Raw genomic sequence first — 26,306 nt, forward strand, 5'->3', positions numbered from 1 at the left:
ACAACAAATCAGTGTTTCCCTTTCTGTGTCTCTCTTCCTTCCTCTCTCTCTAAAATCAATAAGTAAAATTTTAAAATAAAGACTTTTTATATGTCTTGCCAAAATTTCTCTTCCAGGAACATACTAATATTTACATTTAAGAAAGGTCTATGTTTCTCTTAAAAAATAATGTGTTTTTATTTTCCTAGGCTTTGAAATTTCTGAAAATCAGAAGAGGCAGGCTGCAATGACTGTGAGAAAAGTCTCTAAACAAAAAGGTAAATCTGCTTTTTACCAACACTCCTCCCGCCCCATTTTATTCCACCCCTACCCCACCATTCACTCTCTTTATAAGAATGGAAAGCCATAGGCTATGTGTTTTCATATTCCTAGGTTTATTTCCATGGTGGAGAGTTTCTGAATTCCCGTGTGTCCCTATACATAGAAAATGTTCTTGAAGGTTTAAATCTGAGGAATGAAGAGTATAAGGTACTTATGTCCAGAGATAGTTCATCAGGTACAGGGAAAAAATAGAACCTTTTTTATTTTTATTTTTATTAAACAAATGAGAGTGAGAGACTAAACTTTACTAACAATTTAAAGACTAGTGGGCAATAGAAAATGTGTATAATTTATAAGTGTAAGGGAAATGTGCAGAATTTTCTTTCATTGTTTTGGAGATATTTGGTAAATAAAGAATCCCAAATCAGAATGAAGAGCTTCAAACTGAATCAAGAATATTCAAATATTCATTTTCTCTTTCTCTGAACTGTAAACTAAAAGTATTTACAAAAGAAAAATACATTAAAAATAAATTAGAATATGAAATGAAGCTCTATTTTCTCATTTTTATGAACTAGACAGAATTGAAATGCTTAGTTAAATAAAGGAAAGGAACTACCCTCTGTTTATTTTAGAGTCTATTCAATCCCAGTCATTTTACATAAGTGCTTTCATTTTTATGGCACCCTTAAAAAGGTAGGCATTGTTAGCCAAATTTTCTAGATGAGGAAACTGAGGAACTTCTGGTTGAAGTGACTCTGAAAATAAGTCAGCTTTACTATAAGTCCCCTTCTCTCTCTTCTCCACCTAAGGGGCCTGATGATTTTCCATTTTGAGGAAGAAAGCTGACTTTTTTTGGTATCACTTCAATTATCAACAAAAGCTTCTGTTACTGATAAGCACTGTTATTGTCCCCAGGGGTGAGCAATCTTAGACCTCAGTTTCCCCAGGCCATTCCTTCTGCTTTCTCAGTGAACTATTGTTCAGAATTAGTCACCATACAAAATGATCAGATTTAAGTTGCATGAAATTCCAACAGTCACATAAAGCACCCCTAACTACTCCTAATGACACTGTTTTTTCATTGAGGAAGCTGGGTGCCTATGTATATCTGATTTCCAATTAAGCAGTGTACCCAGATGGAGGCCCTCTATCTAGACATGACAGTCCTTTTAACTGTTTATTGCTTTTTGCCCTTGGGAGAACCTCTTTCCCTCATCATGCAAATGTGATTCTCTTTAGATTTGGAATTAAAAGCAACCACTTCTAACCTCTTGGGGGTGAAAAGTGAGGTATAATATTAGAAAGAATTCTGGAGTTACTGTCCACAAAGATATGATCTGTATGAATAGGAGAATCCTGTGAGGGAATATGCCCCTTCTTTAGATAGAGATATGAAGAGAAAAGAGCCCTAGACAGGTGGAGAGTCCTCAGGCTACAAAGGGGCTACTGTCCTAGTAGCCTTTCTCTGTCTCCTATAGGCTCTTAGTTCCTGAGCTTCTCTCGCTCTGACTTCCTTCACTGTCCTCAGCATACTGATCTTTGTGATGGGATGGTACCCCATTACCTTAGCCCAGATTCTCTGAAGCTTATCTGAGAATGGCTGGTTTTGTGACTAATAATCCTTAAAGCTTAGGAAAATCCACAAGTCAAGCAACCAGAAAACAGTCCTCAGTCATACCAAGCTTTTGTGCAAGTTTTCTTACCCACCTGTCTAGTCTCAACCTATACCCTTCAGGCCCTCTCTTATATACCAATATATAAACACTGGTTCACCTGAACAGCTTTCCACCTTTAAAAGCAACCTTAAAGACTTAAAATAAACTTAGCTAGTTTCAAATATCCCAGAATTCTTACAAATCTCTTATTTCTACTTCTAGTCTTCAAGACTCTTCTAGTCCAGGGCTGTGGTGACTCATATATTTTGTGACTCAAAGTGGAAGTAGTTATCAAACTTAGTAATATTAGTTATATAATATATATGGGAATAGCAAGGGAGTCCTTTTAGACCAATAAAATCTAGCTTCCTTACCATTCCAATGACCCCTTCCTGAAAGTGATGGGGAAGAATTATTATTAAGATTTTTCCAATGTAATGTAATTGGATGGGTAATTATTCTAGTTTCTCTTTGCAACCCCATCTGTAATGCCATGGGATTTTAAAGAGTGAAATAAGCCTATGTGAATTACGGGATAAAATTAAGAGAAACAATCTATGAAATATTGGTGTCCCTTAAGTAGAAGAGAGGAGGGGAAATGGGCAGAAAATGTACTTAAATAATGGATGAGATATTCCCAATTCTGAGTAGGTTCATGAGGCTTATTGGTTTCCAAACAATGTCAACCCAAAATGATCTCCTCCAAGATACATTATAAAAAAGTTGTCAAAAACCAAATACAGAGGAAGAAGGTTAAAATTAGCAAGAGGGGGAAAAAAATCTTTGCATAGAAGGGAACCCACATAAGGCTATTATCAGATTTCTCTGCAGAAACCTAGCAACAAGGAAAGACTGGAGATTTTATATTCAAAGTGCTGAAAGAAAAAACTGCCAACCATGAATTGTTTTACAAGAACTGCTGAAAGGAATTCTTCAAGCTGAAATAAAAGAACACTAATTAGTAACATGAAAACATATGAATATACACACACAAGTAAAAGTTGTGTATATAGTCTAATTCAGATTAATCTAATATGGTGGTATACTTAAATCTATTATAAATGACTCGAGACCCAGTGCACAAAATTTGTGCACTGGGGAGGGGTGGTCCTTAAACCCGGATTGCAAGAGGGCACAGGCCATGCTGAGGAAACCCACCAGTGCACAATAGGGACCGGGGAGGGACATGGGAAGTTGTTCATCCAAGGAAGAACCACGGGAGGGCTCCAGGGCATGTCCGGCCCCATCTTGCTAAGTCCCGATTGGCTGCAAGCTAACCTACCAGTTGGAGCATTTTCCCCCTGGTGGTCAGTGCACATCATAGTAAGTGGTTGAATTGCCTTAGCATATCATTAGCATATTTCACTTTGATTGGTTGAATGGCCGACCAGATGACTAGACACTTAGCATATTAGGCTTTTATTATATAGGATAAAAGACAATGGATTAACATACCTATAGGTAAAAGTATATGTTAATAGATATCAATAAAAAGATATAAACTGTGAAATCAAAAACATAAAATGTGGAGTGAAGTATAGGGGTAGAATTTTTATATATGGTCAAAGATGATTTATCAGCTTAAAATAGCCTATTGTAACTATGGAGAAAAGAATACCACTATGGAAAATTATCAGTTCATACAGGAAAGTAGCAAAAGAGGAAGAAATGAACAAAGGAACTATAAGACAAACAGAAAGTAATTTAGATGGAAATAATAATGCCTTACATATTAATAATTACTTTAAATGTAAATGGGTAAAATTCTCCTATCAATACACATACAATGGCTGCATGAATAAAAGTATAAGACCAGACACAACTGTACACTGCTTACAAAAGAATCAGTTCACCATTGAAAACACACATAGACTTAAGAGTGAAGATATAGAAAAAGGTATTCCATGCAGTGTAAATCAAAAGAGAGCAACGGTAGTTATACTAATATCAGAGAAATAGACAATAAGTTAAAAACTGTCACAAGAGACTAAGGTCATTATATGATGATAAAAGGGTAATTTCTCAAGAAGACATAACAGTTGCAAATATATATGTGCTCAACATTGGAGCACCTAAAAATATTAAGCAAATACTAACAGATCTGAAGGAAGAAGCAGACAATGATATAATAATAGTAGGGGATTTAAATACCCTACTTCAGCAATTGATAGATTACCAAGACAAAAATAATTGCGAATATTGTACTAATAATATATCTAGACTACATGAACCTAAAGAACATTCCATGCAACAGCAGAAGGTTTCCTGTTTCTCTAAAGCATACATGCAACATTCTCCAGGACAGCATGTGTTACATCATAAAAAAAAATTCAGCAAATTTAAGAAAACTGAAATAATATTAAATAACTTTTCCAACCAAAGTGATATGAGACGAGCTGGAAAATTCACAAATATATGGAAATTAACACATGAATGAATAGCCAATGGGTCAAAGAAGAAATACAAAAATATGACATGAATAAAAATGGAAACACAATATACCAAGAGTTATGGAATATAACAAAAACTGTTTTAGAAGGGATGTTTATACCCATAAATGCCTAAACTAAAAAACAGAAATATTTCAAATAAACAGCCAGACTTTTCACCTCAGGGAACAAGAGAAAGAATGAAAGGCATAAGCCCAAATTTAGCAGGGGGGAAAAGCACAAAATAAGGACCAGAGAAGACAAAAATGAGAGAGGGACTTAACAACAATAGAAAATATTGATGAAATTAAGAGCTGGTTGCCGAGACCAGTTTGGCTCAATGTATAGAGCGTTGGCTTGGGGACTGAAGGGTCCCGGGTTTGATTCCGGTCAAGGACATGTACCTTGGTTGCGGGCATATCCCCAGTAGGGAGTGTGCAAGAGGCAGCTGATCGATGACTCTCTCTCATCGATGTTCCTAACTCTCTACCTCTCTCCCTTCCTCTCTGCACAAAATCAATAAAATATATTTAAAAAAAAAAAAGAAAAAAAAAAAGAAATTAAGAGCTGGCTTTTTGAAAAAACAAAGACAACTGATAAAACTTTAGGTTTATTAAGAAAGAAAGAGAAGATTCAGATAAAATCAGAAATTAAACAGAATATAGTACAAATTATACCACAGAAATAAAAATAATTATAAAAGGATACTAGGTCAACTATACACTGATATTAGATAATCCTATCTAATAAAAGAGTAATATGCAAATTAACCATCACTCCACTTCACAAGTCATGCCCACAAAGCCACACCCACAAGCCAATCAGAGTATGCAAATAAACCCAACCAAGATGGCTATAGCCACAGAGAGCAGGAGGGAGGTGTTTCCCTGGCAACGGAAGATGCCAGGCTTTCTGCCTGCCCTTGCCTAAGTCTCCACTCAAGGCTACAAAGTTTCAATTATAGAAAGTAAACAAATCCAAACAGAAATGGCTGCTGCCACTGAGTGAGCAGGAAACTTGGCTCTGCTCTAGGCTACAAAGTTTCAGTTGTAGAAAGTAAATATATCCCAGATACCAGGGCCTCCTCCTGGGTTGCTGGGGTGTGTGGCTGGCCTGCAAACCACCACAGGCCCCTCACTCAGGCCACCCCATGCCCAAGGGAACCCCCACTCTGATCTGGGACACCCGTCAGGATAAATCAGTTGGCCCCCACCCATGCATCAGACTTCTATCCTATCTAATAAAAGAGTAATATGCAGATTGACCATCACTCCAACACACAATATGGCTGCCCCCATGTGGTCAAAGATCCTGCCCCTATGTGGACACAAGATCGCCACCACAAGATGGCCGGCAGGGGAAGGCAGTTGGGAGGGACCAGGACGCCAAGGGAGGGCAGTTGACAGTGATCAACTGTGCAGGGGAGGGCAGTTAGGGATGACCAGGCCAGCAGAGGAGGGAAGTTGGGGGCAAACGGGCTGGCAGGGGAGCAGTTAGACATCAATCAGGCTGGCATGGGACTGGTTAGGGGATGATCAGGTTGGCAGGCAGAAGCGGTTAGGAACAATCAGGAAGGCAGGCAGGCAAGCAGTTGGGAGCCAGCAGTCCTGGATTGTGAGAGGGATGTCCTATAGCCCGTTTAGGCCTGATCCCATTGAATTGGGCCTAAATGGGCAGTCGGACATCCCTTGAGGGGTCCCAGATTGGAGAGGGTGCAGGCTTGGCTGAGGGACAACGCCCCTACCCCCGTGCATGAATTTCATGCACTGGGCCTCTAGTGTAGAATAAATGGATTAATTTTAGGAAATATTCAATGTATCAAAACAGAATCATAGGAAAATAAAGACCTTGAGTATATCATGCTAAGTGAAATATGTCAGACAGAAAAAGTTAAGAACCATGATTTCACTCATGCGAGATGTAAAATAGAAAGCAACAGATGAACAAGAAAAACAAATGAACAAAAAAGCTCATAGATAGTGACAACAGTATGATTATTGCCAGAAGCAAGGGAAGTGTGGGGGTAGTAAAGGGTAAAGGGGTCAAATATATGTTAACACAAGATGATTTGATTTTGGCTGGTGGGCACATAATGAATCATAGAAATGTACACTTGAAACCTATATTGTATTATTAACCAATGTTATCCCAAAAAGTTTAATGAAAATAAAGGACGTTGAACATACCAATAATGAGTAAGAATATTGAATCAGTAACAAATAAAAAAAGTCTGCCAACCAAGAAAAGCCTGGGATCAGATGGTGACACTTGTAAATTCTATAAAACATTTAAAGAAAATTTAACATCACTCTTTTTCAAACTCTTTCAAAGATTTGAGAGGAAGGAACACTCCAAAATTCATTTTACAAGGCCAGAATTACCCTGACACCAGAGCCACTTAAGGACAATAACAGACAGCACAGGCCAATATTCCTGATAAATATAGATAAAAAAATTATCAACAAAATAATAGCAAACAAAATTCAACAGGATCATATACCATCATCAGGTGGTATTTATTCCAGGATTCAAAAATGGTTCAACCTACACAAATAATAAATATGATTTACTATATTAACAGAAAGAAAAAAATCATGTAATTATCTCAACAGATACAAAAGCATTAGAAAAATTCAATATAATTTTATGTTAAAAACTCTCACCAAAATAGTTATAGAAGGAACACGCATTGACCTAATAAAGACCATATATGACAAGCCCACAGCTAACATCATTGTCAATGATGAAAGTTTGTAAGTGATTTTTATAAGACCAGGATCAACAAAATGGTACTCACTCTCACTACTTCTGTTCAACATAGTACTGGATTCTAGCCAGAAGAATCAGGCAAGAAAAGGAAGTAAAAGGTATCTGAATCAAAAAGGAGGAAGTAAACTCTTTTTGCCTATGACAAGATTTTATATATAAAAAATCCTAGCAGCACCACCAAAAAACTAATAAAGCTAATTAATGAATGTGGTACGGTTTCAGTATCAATGTACAAAACTCAGTAGCATTTTATACACCAACAATGAATTATCTGAAAAACATCATTTACAATAGTATCAAACATAAAAATAATACTTAGAAATATATCTAATGATGGAGGTGAAAGATTATACACTGAAAAGTCTAAGACATTTATTAAGAAATTGAAGAAGACACAAAAATGGAAGATATCCTGTGTTCCTGGATTAGAAGAATTCATATTGTTAAAATGTCTGTACAATCCAAAGCCATTTATAGACTTCATGCATTTCCTACCAAGTTTATAATGCCACTTTTAACAGAAAAAGGAATAAACAATTATGAAATTTGAATGGAACCATGAAAGACTTTGAATAGGCAAAGTAATCCTGAGAAGGAACAAAGCCTGAACTATTACACTTCCTGACTTCAAATTATATTACAGTGCTATAGTAATCATTGGTATTGTACTGGGAAAAATACAGTTACATCGACTAATGGAAAGGAATCTGGGAGAAACCAAGATGGCGGCATAATTAACACCTAAATTGCTGCCTTGCACAACAATTTCAAAACTACAACTACAAGACAGAACGGACATCATCCAGAACCATAGGAAAGCTGGCTGAGTGGAAATTTTACAATTAGAAGGAAAGAGAAAAGCTCACAGAAATCAGATGAGCTGTAAAGGGCGGAGATACGGAGACACGCACATAGAGAGAAAGGGTGGCCGAGTGCCTGGCTGGTTTTCTCAGGTGGGAGGGGGGAAAGTAGTCCCCGACTGCACTGAACCCCAGTTCTGACTGCACTAAACCCCAGTTCCGGCCGAAACCCTGTGGACCCAGGCTCATACAGGGGAAGTCTGGATTGTCAGGTAGAGAGAAAGGCACACAGAGATTCAGAGACTCAAGGGAGCCATGGCAGACAGGGTTCTGGAGGCACGCGCGCAGAGAAGACTGACTGGGAAGTTGCCACAGGCTTTCCCAAACAGAAGGGAGTCAGAAGCTCCTGCCTGCACTGAACCCCAGTTCTGGACAAGCTCCTAGAGATCCACGCTTTTATGGGTAAATCTGGACTGTCAGGCAGAAACTCAGGGGAGCCACAGAAGGCAGAGGTCTGGAGACGTGTGTGCAAGGGCATGGCTGACAGGAAGCCAAGACTGTCTACTCAGCCCTGAGACTCCTCCCCATCCAGGCTGAGCACATAGACTTTTGCAACTTTTCAAATCTAGTTTTATAAGGCTGTCTCCAGCACAGAAGGTCTCCTGGCATAGACACAGCTGATCCTCACAGCCAATTGGCCTGGAGGTCAATTCCTCCCAGTGATACCAACAACAATCCAGACTTAACCACAGCAAGGCTGTACACACAATCCACAAAGGTTTGCACCAAAAGTGTCCACCTCATGGAACTGGGGAGGCTGACCCATTGGGCCATATAGGAAACCTAGCACACAAAGCTACCCTACAAACTCAGGGAAGCAGTGAAAGTGCAGAGACAAAGAAACAGATCACAAACAAAAAAACTGGAGGAAGGCAAATGACTGAATATAGAGTTCAAAACCATGGTTATAAGTTTTTTTCAAGAATTTCCTAGAAAAGGCCAAAAAATTTAATGGGACTCTCAAGGATATGAAAAAAGGACCAACTAGAAATTAAACATACACTGACTGAAATAAAAAATATTATACAGAGACCCAGCAGCAGACTAGAGGAACACAAGAATCAAGTCAAAGATTTGAAATACAAAGACACAAAAAACACTCAACTGGAAAGCAAAAAGAAAAAGAATCCAAAAAGTTGAAGATAGTGTAAGAAGCCTCTGGGACAACTTCAAGCATACCAACATCAGAATTATGGGGGTGCCAGAAGAAGAGAGAGCAAGATACTCAAAACCTATTTGAGAAAACAATGACTGAAAACTTCCCCCACCTGATGAAAGAAATAGATTTATAAGTCCAGGAAGTGCACAGAACACCAAACAAAAGCAATTCAAAGAGGACCACATCAGGACACATCATAATTAAAATGCCAAGAACAAAAGACAAAGAGAAAATATTAAAAGCAGCAAGAGAAAAACAGTTAATTACCTACAAGGGAGCACCCATATGATTGTCAGCTGATTTCTCAACAGAAACTATGCAGGCCAGATGGGAGTGGCAAGAAATACTCAATGTGATGAATAACAAGAATCTACAACCAAGATTACTCTACCCAGCAAAGTTATCATTCAGAATGGAAGGTCAAATAAAGAGCTTCACAGATAAGAAAAAGCTAAAGGAGTTCATCACTGCCAAACCAGTATTATATGAAATGTTAAAAGGCATTCTTTAAGAAGAGGAAGAAGAGAAAAGTAAAGATAAAAATTATGAACAAAAATATATATCTATCAAAAAGTGAATCTAAAAATCAAGTGAATAAAAAGTCTGAGGAACAAAATAAACTGGTGAATATAATAGAATCAGGGGCATAGAAAGGGAGTTGACTGATACTTCTCAGGGGAAAAGGGGCATAGTGATGCAGGAAGAGACTGGACAAAAATCGTACACCTATGCATGAGGACAGTGGGGGGAGGTAAGGGCAGAGGGTGGGATTGGGAACTGGGTGGAGGGAGCTATGGCGGGGGAGGGGAAGGAGAATCAATTGTAAAAAGAACAATAATGTTTTATTAAATTTTTTAAGAAAGAAAGGAATCCGGTGCCCAGAAATAAACACATACATATAGAGTCAACTAAATAGTTTATAAGGGAGCCAAGAATACTCAACTAAGAACAACAATCTCTTTAAAATGGTTCTGGGAGAATTGGAAATTCACGTGGAAAAATTAAAATAGAACCCTATCTTACACTACTCACAAAAATTAACTCAAAATGTATTAAAGACAAATATAACATCTGAAACCATCAGATTTCTATAAGAAAACATATGGAAAAAAGCTTCTTGATATGGATGTTGGCAATGAATTTTTGGGTATGAAAGATAAAGCACAAGCAACAAAAGCAAAGATAAAAAAGTGGAACTTCATAAAATTCAAAATCAACAAAATGAAAAGGAATCCTTTGGAATGAGGAAGAATATTTACAAGTTACATATATGATAAAGATTGATATCCAAAATATATAAGGAACTCATACTACTAGTAGCAAAAACATTAAAAACAAAAACAAAAACAAAAAAAACCCATAAATCTTCCTATTGAAAATTGGGCAAAGGACTTGAATAGACATTCATTCAAATAAAATGAAGAGAATACAAAGAATGCATCCCAATACCCTGATAAATATAGATACATAAGTTCTCAATAAAATACTAGCAAGCCAAAATCAACAGTACAGTAAAAAGATTATGCACCATCATCAGGTGGGATTCATCTCTAGTACGGAAAGATGGTTCAACATATGAAAATCAACAAATACGATATACCACATTCATAGAATGAAAAGTAAAAATTATATGGTCATCTCAATAGCTGCATAAAAAGCATTTTTGTGTTAAAATATCTCAAATTGAATATATAAGTATCATACCTCAACATAATCAATGACTTATACGACAAGTCCACTGCTAATAACATTATACCAAATGATGAATGGTTCAAGATTTTCCTCTAAGACCAGGAATATGGTCAGGGTGCTAACTTTCTCTACTTCTATTCAACAAAGTGTGGGATGTCCTAGCCAGAGCAATAAGGCAAAAAAAAAAAAAAGAAAAAAAGAAATAAAAGTCAGAAAGAAAGAAGTAAAATTGTCTTTGTTTGAAGATAACATGATTTTATATAGAAAGAACCCTAAGAATTCTTCTCAAGAAATCATAATATTAGAATAAAAAGGGAATTTATCAATGTTTTCAAGATACAAAATTAATGTATAAAAATCATTAATATTTCACTAACAATGAACAGCCAAAAGAGAATTGAAGAGAATACCATTTGTAATAGCACAAGATAGAATAAAATAGTAGGAATTAATTTAACCAAGGACGTTAAAGATATGTGCACTGAAACCTTTCAATGTTTATGAAAGAAATTAAAGAACACAAAAGAATACAAATATATTCCATGTCCATTGATCATAAGGATTAATATTGTGACACTGTCATCACTACTTAAAGCCAGCTATAGTTTCAACATAATCCCTATCTCAAATTTGATGGCATTTTTCAAAGAAGTAGAACAATCCTAAAATTCACAAGGAATCACAGAAGACCCCAAATAACTTAAGCAACCCTGAGAAAGAACAAAACTGGGGACACCAAATGTCCCAATTTCAAAATATATTACAAATTAATGGCAATCAGTGCAATATGGTACTACCATAAAAACCAACACCAATGGAACCAAATTATAAACTCACAATTATAAAAGAACATTTATATTCTATTAATATTTGTAACAATGCCAAGAAAACTGGAGGAAATGATGATCTCTTCTGTAAAGGGTATTGGGAAAATTAGATATTCACATAAGAAATGCATTGGACCCCTTTCTTACACAATTCACAAAAACGAACTCAAAATGTATTAATGACTTAATTGTAAGACTCAATACCACAAAACTCCTAGGGGGAGAAAACATAGGGAAAGGGAATTCAAGATGGCTGCAGAGTAAGTGGAAGCTATACTCACCGTCTCCCAGGGCTAAACTAGATTTAGAGCTAAATTATAGAGCAATCAACCTAATTAACCACTGAAGGCTAGTTTCACTGAATTATTATAACAAGGATTTACAGAATAAGCCACTTAGAGACTGGGAAGAAGGCAGAGATGCCAAAAGGACTTTTCCCTGCATACATGGGTGGCAGGTGAAAAGCCCTTGGGATGTCTCAGATGCAAACTTCCTCTCCCAAGAGCATGAGATCTCAACTCAAAGGGAAAAAAAAAAAAAAAAGAAAGAAAGAAAAAGAAAGAAAGAAAGAAAGAAAGAAAGAAAGAAAGAAAGAAAGAAAGAAAGAGAGAAAGAGAGAAAGAGAGAAAGAGAGAAAGAGAGAAAGAGAGAGAGAGAGAGAGAGAGAGAGAGAGAGAGAGAGAGAGAGAGAGAGAGAGGAGAGAGGGAGAGAGGGAGGGAGGGAGGGAGGGAGGGAGGGAGGGAGGGAGGGAGGGAGGGAGGAAGGAAGGAAGGAAGGAAGGAAGGAAGGAAGGAAGGAAGGAAGGAAGGAAGGAAGGAAGGAAGGAAGAGCCCTCATAGCATCTGGTTGTGAAAATCAGAAGGGGTGGGGGTGGAGAAAATCAGTGGGGATTCGTTCTAACTGGGAGAGAAGACAATCTGCTAGAGACTCAGACACCTTCTGAGGGGTGAACACTTCTATTATTATTAGAGCACAATCCTGGAAAGAGCACTGCCTGGTCCTCCAGCTACTGATGACACCATTTTGTCATGCTTGAGTCCTGCAAAGGTGTCTGTTCACTACTCCCAGCAAGGACTTTTGTGGCAAATATTTTCTGGAGTACGTCTTAGGAGAGACTCAGATAGTGATTTAACTGCATGTTTGGAAAAAGGACCATTCTACCTCACCTGCAGCACACAGCCAGTGGCCCCACCCAACCTATTGAATGACTTAGCCTGCCCTTCCACATTCAGTGGCCCCATCCTGCCTCAGTTCAGTCCTGCAGGGGGATTTGAGTGCTGCACAGAGCTCGGACCTTCAGAGTGCATCACCCTTAAAATCTCTTGCTCAGGACAGGGAAGAAGCTCCTTCCACACTTAAAAATTTGATACTTAGAGCTGGGACCTTTGGCATGAGTTTCTTTAGGAGACTTTTGTCTGAGAATCAGATATGTTCTGGGCTGTGTAGCTATATCATGAGGGGGAGCATTACTCTCTCTCCCTATGTACTTAATCTTCCACTAATAGGAGACACATTTGACCTGCCTTTATGGCAGCCAGGGGCTCCATGATGCTGAACTCAGTCCTGTGGATGGAACAGAGAGCTACTTGGAGCTGAGATCTTTGGAGCGTGTCTCCCTCAGAGGCTCTTCTTTGGGTGGCAGAAGTGCCAGCCCCCTCCTACCTATTTTCTGGCACGCCTCACCCCCCAATGTCAGACTGTCTGGATTGGTCATCCAAAATCCCAGTGGCCCCACTCTGCGGAGCTTAGCTCTGTGGGGGTAAGGAAATATTACCTGGAGTTCAGACCTTCATCATGTATTTCCTTCATAGTCTCTAGACTCCAGTGGGCACTGGGTTGTGTGGCTGGCTGTGGAACAGGAAAGAGGTGAAATGCTTGCCCCTTCTGCATACTCATCTGGCTCACCCAAAATGGAGGCTCTTTTGAGTTGTCCTTTCTGGTCCCCCAGTTTCTCAACCCCATTGAGCTTGCTTCTGCAGAGGGGCTGGCTGGTTGCACCCAACATGAATCTATGGCCTGCTCTTTCTGGAGAAGCTAGAATTGAAAACTTAGACAAGCCTGGATGGTATGGCTTTTCCCTATGCAGCTTCCCAATAGGGGATCCACTAGCCCCACGATAGTAACTCCAGGCTCTGCCCTAATGAGCTTGTGAACTATGGAAGGTTCTGTGACTCATGGTCAGCCTGGGTCCACTCTTTAGTCTTTCTTAGGAAAGTTTGGGAGGAAAATCAAGCAACCTCAGGGGGAGGAAAAGTGATGACTCATGGAGGTAAAACTTAAATAGTCTCAGACCTTTTATAGATCTGCCCCCAGATCTAAATTGGAGGAAAGTTGACCCTTATACATAGCTTGGTCCTTCCCAATCACATCCACACCCAGTAGATACAGTCACAAACAGTGAATAGCATAGTTGCTCCAGATAGTTACTTCTTTACCAGAACACTGCCCACGTGGACCCAGAACCAACACAACCAGTGGTGTGCTTCAGACAACATCAGAGCTCCACCTAAATAGCCACACAAGCAGCATACACAATGGGAATACTGGAAGGCACCAGACACTTCTGGGAATGCTTCTGCCTCAGGGGACAATTCTTGCATAGTGACTCATACATGGTGATTGAAGTTTGTCTGCATAATCAGCCAATCTGATATGTTAAATCCACCCACAAAAGGGCCAGCTGCATTCAAAACTCAACCATAACAGGAGAGTGCATGTAACCCTCAAGAAGCATTCATGGAGCACTGAGCTCAGGTGATCTGAAAGATTCCACCAATGAACCCAACAAAACACCTACATCATGAAATCTTCATAACAAGTCATAGTAGATTAACCTAATACACAGAGGCCAACACAAACAGGCAGACAAAATGGGGAGATGAAGAAATATGCCCCAAATTAAATATCTAGAGAAACCCCCAGGAAAAAAAATAAATGAAATGGGAGCAAGCAACATACCAGATACAAAGTTTAAAACTATAGTTATAAGAATGCTCAAGGACTTTAGAGGAAGAATGGATGATCTCAATGAGTATTTAAATGAGGAGATAGTAAAAATTTAAAAGGACATAGAAACCATAAAAAAGAACCAGTCAGAAATGAAGAATACAATATTTAAAATGAAAACAGTAGAACCAATAGTTGGGGGTGAGATTAGACCAGCAGGGGAGAGCAGTAGTGGGAGAGGTCAGGCTATCAGATGAGGGCAGTTAGGGGCTATCAGGCAGGCAGGCAGAGAGGTTAGGGGCAATCACCAGGCAGGCAGTGGCAGTTAGAGGTTACCAGGCAGGTAGGCAGGTGAGCGGTTAGGAGTCAGCAGTCCCAGATTGCAAGAGGTATGTTCGACCAGTGGTCAGACATCTCCCAAGGAGTCCCCAATTGAAGAGGGTGCAGGCTGGGCTGAGGGAAAACCCCTGTGCATAAATTTCGTGTACTGGGCCACTAGTCTATCAATAATAACCTTAAATCTGAAGGGTGTCAATGTTACCATCAAAGGAACATAGATTAGCTGAATGGATTAAGAACATATGACCCATATTTAATGCTGTCTGCAGGAGTCCCACCTCAGAACAAAAGAATCACATGGGATGAAAGTGAAAGGATGAAATGAATTTCCAGGCAAATGGAAAAAAAATGCTAGGATAGGAATACTCAGACCTGACAAAATAGACTTTTAAATGAAGGCCATAAGAAAAGACAATGAATACCAATTCATAATAATAAAGGGATCAATACAACAAGAGGATATAATCCTGGGAAACATATATGAACCCAATAAAGGAGTACACAAATATATTTTTAAAAAAGTATTCTGAACTTTAAGGGAGAGATTGACAGCAATAAAATCATAGTATGGGGACTTTAATACCCCACTGATATCACTGGATAGATGTTCTATACAAAAAGATCAACAAGAAAGCAGATTTTCTAAACCCTAAAGGACAAACTAGATAAAATGGATTTAATTGACATTTATAGAATATTTTACCCAAAAGCTGCAGAATATATGTTCTGGAGAAACCAAGATGGCGGCATAGGTAAACACCTAAACTGCTACCTTGCACAACAATTTCAAAACTACAACTAAAAGACAAAACGGACATCATGCAGAACCACAGGAAGGCTGGCTGAGTGGAAATTCTAAAACTAGAAGGAAAGAGAAAAGCAGACGGAGACTCAGAGGAGCTGCAGGAGGCAGATGTACTGAGACGCATGTGCATGGAGAGAACTGGCGGCTGAGTGTGTGGCTGGCTTTCTCAAGCAGGAGGGAGACAAAAGCTCCTGACTACGCAGAACTCTTGTTCCAGGCAAGAATATGGGGCCCCAGACTCATATGGGGAGAGGCTGGACTTTCAGGAGGGAGATTAGCACACTGAGACTCAGGAACTACCAAAGGCAGAGGTACCAAGGCACATGTGACAGAGAGGGCAGGCAGCTGAGTACCCAGACTCATTCAGGGAGAAATTGGACTGTCTGGCAGCAGGCAGTGCTTGAGGGTGGCTTTCTCTCAGAGGTGCTTGCAGTGATTACCATAAGACACTGAGACACAGGCCTATTAGGGCAGGGCTGATGGGAAACCAGTGCTGTCTGCTCTGCCCTGAGACTCCGCCCCATCCAAGCTGAGCACAGAGGCTTTTGCAAATCTTGTCTCATAAGAGTGACTCCAGCACAGAAGTTCTCCCAGCATAGACACAGCTGATCCTCACAGCCAATTGGCCTGTAGGTCAATTCCTGACACTAATACCAACAACAATCAAAATTTAACTACCAGACTGTACACACAGCCCACAAAGGGGTGCACCAAGAGTGTTCACCTCAGGTAACTGGGGAGGTGGAGTCACTGGGCTCTATGGGACACCTAGCACACAGATCCACCCTATCAATTCAGGGAAGTAGCCAAAATATGGAGACAATTAAACAGATCACAAATTAAAGAAATGGAGGAAGGCAAATGACTGAATATATAGCTCAAAAATAAATGAAATGGAAGCAAGCAACATACCAGATACAAAGTTTAAAATTTTGTATCCACGGTTATAAGATTTTTCAAGAATTTTCTAGAAAAGGCTGATAAATTTAATGAGACCCTTGAGGATATGAAAAAGAACCAACTAGAAATTAAGCATACACTGACTGAAATAAAAAATATTATACAGAGATCTAACATCAGACTAAAGGATCACAAGAGTCAAGTCAAAGATTTGAAATACAAAGAAGGAGAAAAACACTCAACTGGAAAAGCAAAAAGAAAAAAAGAATCCAAAAATATGAAGATAGTGTAAGGAGCCTCTGGGACAATTTCAATCGTACCAACATCAGAATTATGGGGGTGCCAGAAGAAGAGAGCAAGATACTCAAAACCTATTTGAAGAAATAATGACTGAAAACTTCCCCCACCTGATGAAAGAAATAGACTTATAGGTCCAGGAAGTGCACAGAACCCCAAACAAAAGGAATCCAAAGAGGACCACAAAACGACACATCATAATTAAAATGCCAAGAACAAAAGACAAAGAGAAAATATTAAAAGCAGCATGAGAAAAACAGTTACCTACAAGAGAACACCCATATGACTGTTAGCCACTTTCTCAACAGAAACTATGCAGGCCAAATGGGAGTGGCAAGAAATATTCAAAGTGATGAATAGCAAGAACCTATAACCAAGATTACTCTATCCAGCAAAGCTATCACTCAGAATCTAAGGTCAGATAAAGAGCTTCACAAATAAAAAATAAAAAAAGCTAAAGGAGTTCATCACTGCCAAACCAGAATTATATGAAATGCTGAAATGTATTCTTGAAGAAGAAGAAGAAGAAAAAGAAGAAGAAGAAGAAGAAGAAGAAGAAGAAGAAGAAGAAGAAGAAGCAGCAGCAGCAGCAAAAGGTAAAGATAAAAATTATGGACAACAAATACATATCTATCAACAAGTGAATCTAAAAGTCAAGTGGATTAAAAATCTGAGGAACAGAATAAACTGGTGAATATAATAGAATCAAGGGCATAGAATGGGGGTGGATTGATAATTCTTAGGCGGAAAGGAGTTTCTGTATGAGGGTTACAGGAAGAGAATGGACAAAAATCATACACCTATGGATGAGGACAGTGGGGGAATGTAAGGGCAGAGGGTGGGGTGGGAACTGGGTGGAGGGGAGCTATGGGGGTGAAAAAGGAGAAACAATTGTAATAATCTGAACAATAAATATTTATTATTAAAAAAACACAAGTAAATCAAGTGAATAAAAAAATCTGATGAACAGAATAAACTGGTGAATGTAATAGAATCAGGGACATAGAAAGGGAGTGGACTGATAATTCTCAGGGAAGGAAGAGGTGTGAGGGGTGCAGGAAGAGACTGGAGAAAAATTTTACACCTATGGATGAGGACAGTGGGTGTGTGTGTAAGGGCAGAAGGTGGGGTGGGAACTGGGTGGAGGGGAGATATGGGGGAAAAAGAGGAACAATTGTAATAATCTAAACAATAAAGATTTATTAAATTAAAAAAAAGAATATACGTGCTTTTCAAGGGCACATGGGACAGTCTCAAAAACAGACCACATGTCAGGACACAAACTAAGTCTTCGTGAATTCAAGAATGAAATCATATCAAGCATCTTGGATCACAATGTCATTAAATTAGAAATTAACTACAGAAAAAAACAACAACACTGAAAACCATACAAACACATGGAGGATAAATACATTTCATTAAACAAGGAAGTGGTTATCAAGGAGATCATAGAAGAAATAAAAAAAAAAATCCAATGAAAATGAACACACAACACCACAAAATATATATGACATAGTGAAAAGAATCCTGAGAGGGAAGTTCATAGATCTACAGTCCTGCTTCAAGAAACAAGAAAAATTACTAATAAATTATCTAACCCTATAAATAAGAAATTAGAAAGAGAAAACCAGGAAAATCTCACAGTAAGTAGGAAGAAAATAATAAATATCAGAGCATAAATAAATGACATAGTCTAAAAAAAAATCACTAAGGTCAATGAAATCAAGAGCTGGTTCTTTGAAAATATAAACAATATTGATGAAGCTTTAGCCAAACTCATCAAGAAACAAAGAGAGAGGACCCAAATAAATAAAATCAGGAATGAAAGGGGGTGAAGTAACAACTGACTCCACAGAAAGAAAAAGGATTATAAGAATATATGAAGAACAGCTATATACCAACAAGCTGGACAATCTGGACAAAATGGACAAATTCCCAGTAAAATACAATCTTCTAACACTTAACCAGGAAGAATCAGAAAACCTGAAGTGACTGATAAAAACTGATTAAATTGAAGCAGTAATTAAAAATAAACCTCCCAGCATACAAAAGCTCTAGTCTGGACCACTGCACACGGCACTTTTACCAGTCAATGAAACACTTATATCTGTCCTCCTCAAACTAGTTTTTAAAAATATATAATAATAAGAGACACTTCTGAGCTCTTTTTATAATGCCAGAATAACCCTAATTCCAAAATTAGATAAAGACAGTCCAAAGAAAGGGAATTACAGGCCAGTATACCTGATCAACATAGATGCTAAAATTCTCAACAACAACAAAAAAATATTACCAAATCAGATCCAACCCTGTACTAAAAAGATCGTACATCATGACCAAGTGGACTTTTTCCAGGATTCAAAGCTGGAACAATATGCACAAATCAATAAATGTGATACATCACATAAACTAATTAAAAAACAAAAATCATCTAATCATATCAATAGATATAGAAAAGCATTCGAGAACAACATAAACTGATGAACAAAAATTGATCCAGAGACAGAGAAGCATCCAACAGATCATCAAAACTCAGAAGGAAGGTAGGTGAGGGTGGGGTATGGGGGGATAAGAGATCAACCAAAGGATTTCTATAAGCATAACCAATGACACAGACACTAGGGGGGTGAGGGCATGTGCTGGGGGTGGGAGTGGCCTGGGAGAGGTCAACAGGCGGGGGGAAGGGAAAGGAGATATATATAATACTTTAAACAACAAAGAATTAAAAAGACAAAAAGAAAAAGCATCCAACAAAATTATACATGCTGGTTTTATAAAAAAAAAAAAAAAAAAAAAAACAACTCAGCAAATTGGGAATACAGGGATCATACCTGAACATAATAAAGGCCAAACCTACAGTGAAAATCATACTCAATGGACAAAAACTAAAACCATTTCCTCTAAAATTAGCAACAAGACAGGGATGTCCACTTTCACCACTCTGTTTCAACATATTAGTAGAAGTGCTAGCCAGGGTGATAAGAAGAAAACATGAAAGGCATCCAAATTGGAATGGAGGAAGTAAAACTCTCATTATTCTCAGATGACATGATATTGTACATAGAAAATCCTTAAAATTGCATTAAAAAACTACTAGACCTAATAAATGAATTTGGCAATGTAGCAGGATACAAAATTAATACCCAGAAATCTATGGCATTTTTATACACCAATAATGAACTCTCAGAAAGAGAAACTGAACAAACTATCCCTTTTAGCATTGCAACAAAAACATTAAGATACTTATGAATAAACTTAACCACAGAGGTAAAAGACTTGTACTCTGAAAACTACAGGACTTTGAAAAAAGAGATAGATGAAGATATAAACAAGTGAAATAATATATTATGTTCATGGATTTGTAGACTCAACATCATTAAAATCTCCATACTACCAAAAGCAATCTATAGGTTCAGTGTAATCCCTATTAAAATACCAATGACATATTTCACAGATGTGGAACAAATACTCCAAAAATGTATATGTAATAAAAAATGTCCCTGAGTAGACATAGCTATCTTGAGAAAGAACAAAATTGGAGGGATCACAATGCTAATATCAAGCTATACTACAAAGCCACTGTACTAAAAATAGCCTGATATGGGCACAAGAACAGGCATATAGATCAATAGAGCCGAACAGAGACCGCAGAAATCAACCCAAACCATTACTCTCAAGTAATATTTGACAAAGGAGGCAAGCGTATACAATGGACTCAAGACAGTAGCTTCAGCCGAAACCGGTTTGGCTCGGTGGTAGAGCATCGGTCTGCAGACTGAAAGGTCCCAGGTTCGATTCTGGTCAAGGGCATGTACCTTGGTTGCGGGCACATCCCCGGTAGGGAGTGTGCAAGAGGCAGCTGGTCGATGTTTCTCTCATCGACGTTTCTAGCTCTCTATCTCTCTCCCTTCCTCTCTGTAAAATATCAATAAAATATATTTTAAGAAAAAAGACAGTAGCTTCAATAAATGTTGGGAGAGTTGGACAGGCATGCAAAAACAATGAAACTTACAGAAACAGAAAATAAATTGGTGGTTGCCAGGGGCTGGAGTTTGGGAAGTGGAGATATGTTGTTCAAAGGGAACAAACTTCCAGTTATAACACATAGTTCTGGGGATAAAATGTACACTATGGTGACTATAGTTAACAATACTCGTTGTATACTTGAGAGTTGCTAATAGAGTAGTTTTTAAGTGTTCTTATCACAAAAAAGGTAATTATGTGAGGCAGTGGATGTGCTAGCTAACCTTATTGTGATAATCATTTCTCAATATATATGTCTATCAAATATCACATTTCACACTTTAAACTTATACAGTGTTCTGTGTCAATTATATTTCAACAAAGCTGGAAAATAAATATAAGTACAAAAACAAAACAAAACAAAAATACTGACTTTTAGAACCAGTTCCTTCCCACTGAAATGCCAATGGCTGATGGTGGCTTGATAAGATACTACATCCAGGATAATGGGATCAAATAATCAAACAAAGGCAAAAAAAAAAAAAAAAGGTATAATGTTAAAATTTCAGACACTGGCCAGCAGATGAGGAAGGTATGTGGAAGCAGCAGACGGGTCTTCCTTGCATTCTGAAATCAGATGCTATATATCTCAGCCTATTCTATTCTGAATATAGATTAAGATTAAACTTTAAATTTAGGCCCCCTGGTTCTAAGAATTCTCCATTCAAGTGGATTTTGCTTTGATGATTGCAATCCCTCCTAATGAAAGTTGATAAACTATTGAAGTGTTCCATTTGAAATGTCATAAATATATTCCAAGTCTTTCATGAGTCATATTTTCTGGTGGTGAGTTTGCTTTCTCCCTTTATTATCAATGTCACTTCCCTGCTAAATACAGTTGCATTATTCTCAACCTGGCATAGAACACTGGATCACTTGCTTTTAGAAAAACATTTCTTCCCCTAAACACCTCCCGTGAAGTCACTAGTTTTTAACCAGACACTTCCAGGGGGAATGGAGAAGGGAGAAAATGTTGCTTCATATTAAATGGATAGCATTGGGTTATTTGCAGCACCAACCCCTGCATAATAGATTGTGGTCTCTTGGAAAGAATTCTGAACTGAGAAGTCAAAGATATGGGTTCAAGCCCTTGCTTTGCGACCTTGGGTATGACATTTCTCTCCAAATCTCAGTGTCTTCATCTGTAAAATGGATGATGGCAACATCTCAAATTTCTCAGTAATATTGTGTAAATGGCAAAGTATGTGTTGCTGCAGTAATCACCACACCATTCCAAAATCTATGAAGGAATGTAAATCTTCCCTTGGTGATTTTCAGCTCCAGCTCACATTCTCTAAGATGGACTGCTTTGAAATGTCTGCCCATAGTGGTCAGTGGGTAATTTGAGAAGTCCCTTGCTACTTAACTTATACCTTTTCCCTTTGATGTTTCATCTATTCTAGGTGTCAACTCTGCCCGCTCAGTTCCTCCTTCCTACCCACCACCGCAAGACCCATTAAACCAGGGCCAGTACCTGGTCCCAGATGGCATCGCTCAGTCACAGGTCTTTGAGTTCGCCGAACCCAAGCGCAGCCAGTCACCATTCTGGCAAAACTTCAGCAGGTTAACCCCCTTCAAAAAATAGTACCTACAGGGAGGCAGATAATTTTAAAATAAAGTAAATAAAATTATATTTATAGATGGACCTTTTTTCGGAGAAGCACTGTTGAAATTTATAAATATATATATGGACATATACACACACAGAGAGACCCTTGAGTGTACACACACACACACACACACACACACACACACACTGAGAGAGAGAGAGAGAGAGAGAGAGAGAGAGAGAGAGAGAGAGAGAGAGACCAAAAACATTTCCTGTTCTTTGGGGGAAGTGAAATCTATAGTTGGTAGGAAGAGGTACCAATGACTTCTAAACATGTGATCCCTTCTTAAAAGTTTTTTGTTCTTGCTCTATCCCCTTCCCTTTACTTTCAGAAAGTGACATTTCTATTTGTTCATTTTCTTGTTGAGATAATCTCTTTACTCCCCTGAGTGATTCATTGACTTGTCATTATTACCATAGATGTGTTTATATTGTGTGTTTTTTTTTCTTTCCTGATGATACTGATGCTGATGACTTTTTATTTAATTTAATGTGGTGGGTTTGGGAGTTTAGAATTTTTTTTTACTTTTACTTTTTGCTAGATAAAGGGAGGGTCCCCTTTCTCCTCTCCTTCAGCTGACCATCTATCTTCAAATGTTTCTGCAGCCCTGTAGTTGCCCCAAACAGCCTTTTCCCTGCATCTTCTCTTCTGGATGTACTCTGCTGTGCCCTGTGACATAATTACTCAATAACCCTATTGTTTTCACTGTGTTTTAGGTATTGTAGAGGGATCAAAACCAAACATAAGAAAGGACATGTCAGAGTATAATGATGTAGGAGAAGACTTCTGTTCAGGGAACATTCTGCATTTGGGCTATTTCTTCTCCTAGTACTGGGGTTTTCCATGTTGCAGCACTGCTGAGTCATGACGGTTTTGTATCTGTGATTTAGTTTCACAAATTATTCTGTTCTTCAAGATGCTTTGGTTATGGTTTTCCTTCTAAGCCTGTCCCTCTCCTACCCTAAAAGATCTGAGCTAGAAGCAAACAGGCTAAAACTCTGCCTCCCATGGAAGGGATTCAATTGTCTTCAGTAGCAAATAGATTTAAGAAAGGGCTCCCCACTGCAACCATTTCCAGGGCATGTTCATCCCAGTTTCTATTTGAAGATTGTTTATGCAGCATTTATAGGATAAAGGGATAAAGACAGAGTCTACCTAACCTTGCCAAGATCATCAACTGCCTTTAAATTATTTACCTAGAGAAGAACCAATGCTGAACAGCAACCTCTTACAGGAAAAAACAAACATGGATGGGTATGGAAATAGACATCCTTGGCCTAAAATATGTACCTGCAGTTCTTACCATTCAAGTTATTTGAGACTTCCTTCATTATTAGCAGATTGCATGGACAATCTTCCATAGCTCTTTTCTTCCCCTCTTCCTATCCTTCTTTTTCCTGCTCTATTGGCACCAGAGAATTGGTGGCATGCCGTAGTTAAAGTACTTTGGCACTTGAAGAAGGCCCCATTTCCAACATTGTCCCATCTCAGGACATTTGAGGCAAGTAAGGATTCCAGGGGGATTTTTCCCTATGGAGAAAGGGATCTGAGACAGAGATCCCATACTTAGGCTCACTTTTGGGCAGGATTTACACGGTGGTAAAACTAACTTCTCCCAGAAAGAGTTCCCTGTGGGTACAGGAGTACTTGCTTCTCCTCACCACATGGCCCCTGGGGTGGATAGACATTGAAAAGCAAGAATAATAGAGTAAAAAGAAGTAAGGATTGGCCTTGCTATGGAGAACCACTCTAGTGAGGAATCTGGAGATTATGAGTCTGTTCAGAACCCCTAGGGAGAAGACTGCGTCATGAAAGGACCTCAGCTTTACTAAGCAGCAACCATGGCTGCATGGGGCCCTCAGTGTAGCTGGCTTGATTGTTGCTCTATGTCTCCTGACCCAGACCAGGCCCTACCCAGCCTGCGAATTTTTATTCTGTGGGAATCAAACTACAAATTGTTTTAGCTACTCCCAAGTAAGACTTGTGGAATGAGCCAATGATAAGCTTGAGCTGGGCAGAGGCCAGGGCTTGGGACTGGCCACCACTCCTCAGTACATGACCTAGCTACTTAAATCCCCTTGGCAAAGAACCTGGTACCTAATGCATAAGAGAAAAAGACCTCTCTGGCAAGCAGAATGTGTTTCAATGGCTCGGTAGGCCTTCCTTGAACATACATTCTTTCCTAGTTGCCATTCCTCCTCACTACACTTGGCACTGACATGTTTCTCTAGGTCCTGGAGCTCACCAAGAGGGGATGCTTAGATAAATCCCTGGGCCTACAATATTTCTTGGCCAAACCCCCTTGTCCTTGTGCTCCCCAAGACCTGTACCCAGAGCTCCAGGATCAGGGATATTGCCTCTCACCACCCACCTCCCATCCATCTATCTCTCATCCACCCCACCCACTGGCTTCACAAGATGCCAATGACTTGTGGAAACATCAACAAATCAGTTTCCCCTTGGTTGTAGTGTTCCCCCAGCCTATGGCAGCAAATCAAACCAGTGGCCAGCAGCCCCAATGGGCCGTTATCTGGGCTCATGGTCCAGTCCTATTTTGTGTCCTCACAGCAGTGCTATCCATAAGAACTCTGTAAATCTTTGTTTCTGCATGGCCCTGAGCTCCCTTTTCCTCAACTCAATGAGGCCTGGATTTGCTCTTCAAAAGGCTTTGCTATTGTGTTCTATGGGCCCTGCTGTGGGATTGTCCGCACACAGAAACTCAACTCCTCTTTCTCTCTCCCTCTCCCCCATTCTCTCTATTGTGTATATCTCTAATGGATTTATAAGAACAGCAACAAGAGAGTTCTAACAGTTCTAGTGTAAAGCCAAATAGTGATATTTTAGTGCTTTGGGGATGGGGTGGGCCGGGGTGGTTGGATGGGCAACAGTGATTTTGATTACCCCTGCTGCTCTGCATTTGCCAGTTTATTTTGTTTCTCCTAATTGACTATTTGACCCTGTCAAACAAATGTCAAAATTGTGTGTTTTAAAAAAAATGTTTAACAACAAAACTACGATGTTGTAATGACACAAAGCCTTATGAAAATATTTATGGAGTTCAATAAAAGAAGTAAAAAGACATCTCAGGCATAGCTCTCGTGCCATTTTTGTGTGTATGTATGTGTGCTTGTTTTCCAATAGCAAAATAAGGGGAATTTACCTCATGGGGGGGTGGTTTACCCCAGCTTATTCTCAGTCTGCATCCCTGCTGTACCATTGCCAAGCAATCCATGGGTTGTGACCTTTCATGTTCTTTCTGGAAGAGTTGGTCACAAGAATAAAATATGATCCTATAACGGGGCACTTCAAGTGCCTTTACCAATGGGTCTATCCTTCAGGTTACCTGGCTCTTGGACCAGACTTCAAAGCCTATTCCTGACCTTGCTCCTTTTCCTTGTAGCTGTGAGTTCAGTACCTGCCTGGCACTCATGGAATCGCAAAAGTTGTTTTATGGACCCAACAAGATACCATATCAGTTAGGAGTCCCCTTCCCCCAGTTCTTCCCTAATGCTTCTGAGTCCATCTCCTCAGAGGTAGATTCATTACCCAAAGCTAGTATAGTGACCATATTGTTTCTTTCATTATGGTGTTACATATATATATATATATATATACTCCTTGCTGCCCACACACTCCCAAGTTCCCAAGTGGTGTCTTATGCTGCATATCAGAGACACCATAGTGGGTCTATCTGTTCTGGCACAGCCTCACCTGCCCTTCTTGAGAGCAG

General features: G+C 39.0%; 1 protein-coding gene across 11 annotated transcripts in view; it reads left to right on the forward strand.

The window, feature by feature from the left end:
- Positions 1-25,657, forward strand: part of ARHGEF9 (Cdc42 guanine nucleotide exchange factor 9) — a 306,848-nt gene extending 281,191 nt beyond the window's left edge. For all 11 annotated transcript variants that reach the window (XM_084869460.1, XM_084869456.1, XM_084869459.1 and 8 more), the window contains 2 exons: positions 189-257; positions 22,370-25,657. In XM_084869460.1, the coding sequence (XP_084725586.1) occupies positions 189-257; positions 22,370-22,551 (251 nt within the window). In that variant the 3' untranslated portion in view covers positions 22,552-25,657. The remainder of the gene's footprint in view (positions 1-188; positions 258-22,369) is intronic.
- Positions 25,658-26,306: the final 649 nt, after the last annotated feature.

This window comes from Pipistrellus hanaki, assembly GCF_964339955.1.
Source record: "Pipistrellus hanaki genome assembly, chromosome: X".
NCBI lineage: Eukaryota > Metazoa > Chordata > Mammalia > Chiroptera > Vespertilionidae > Pipistrellus > Pipistrellus hanaki.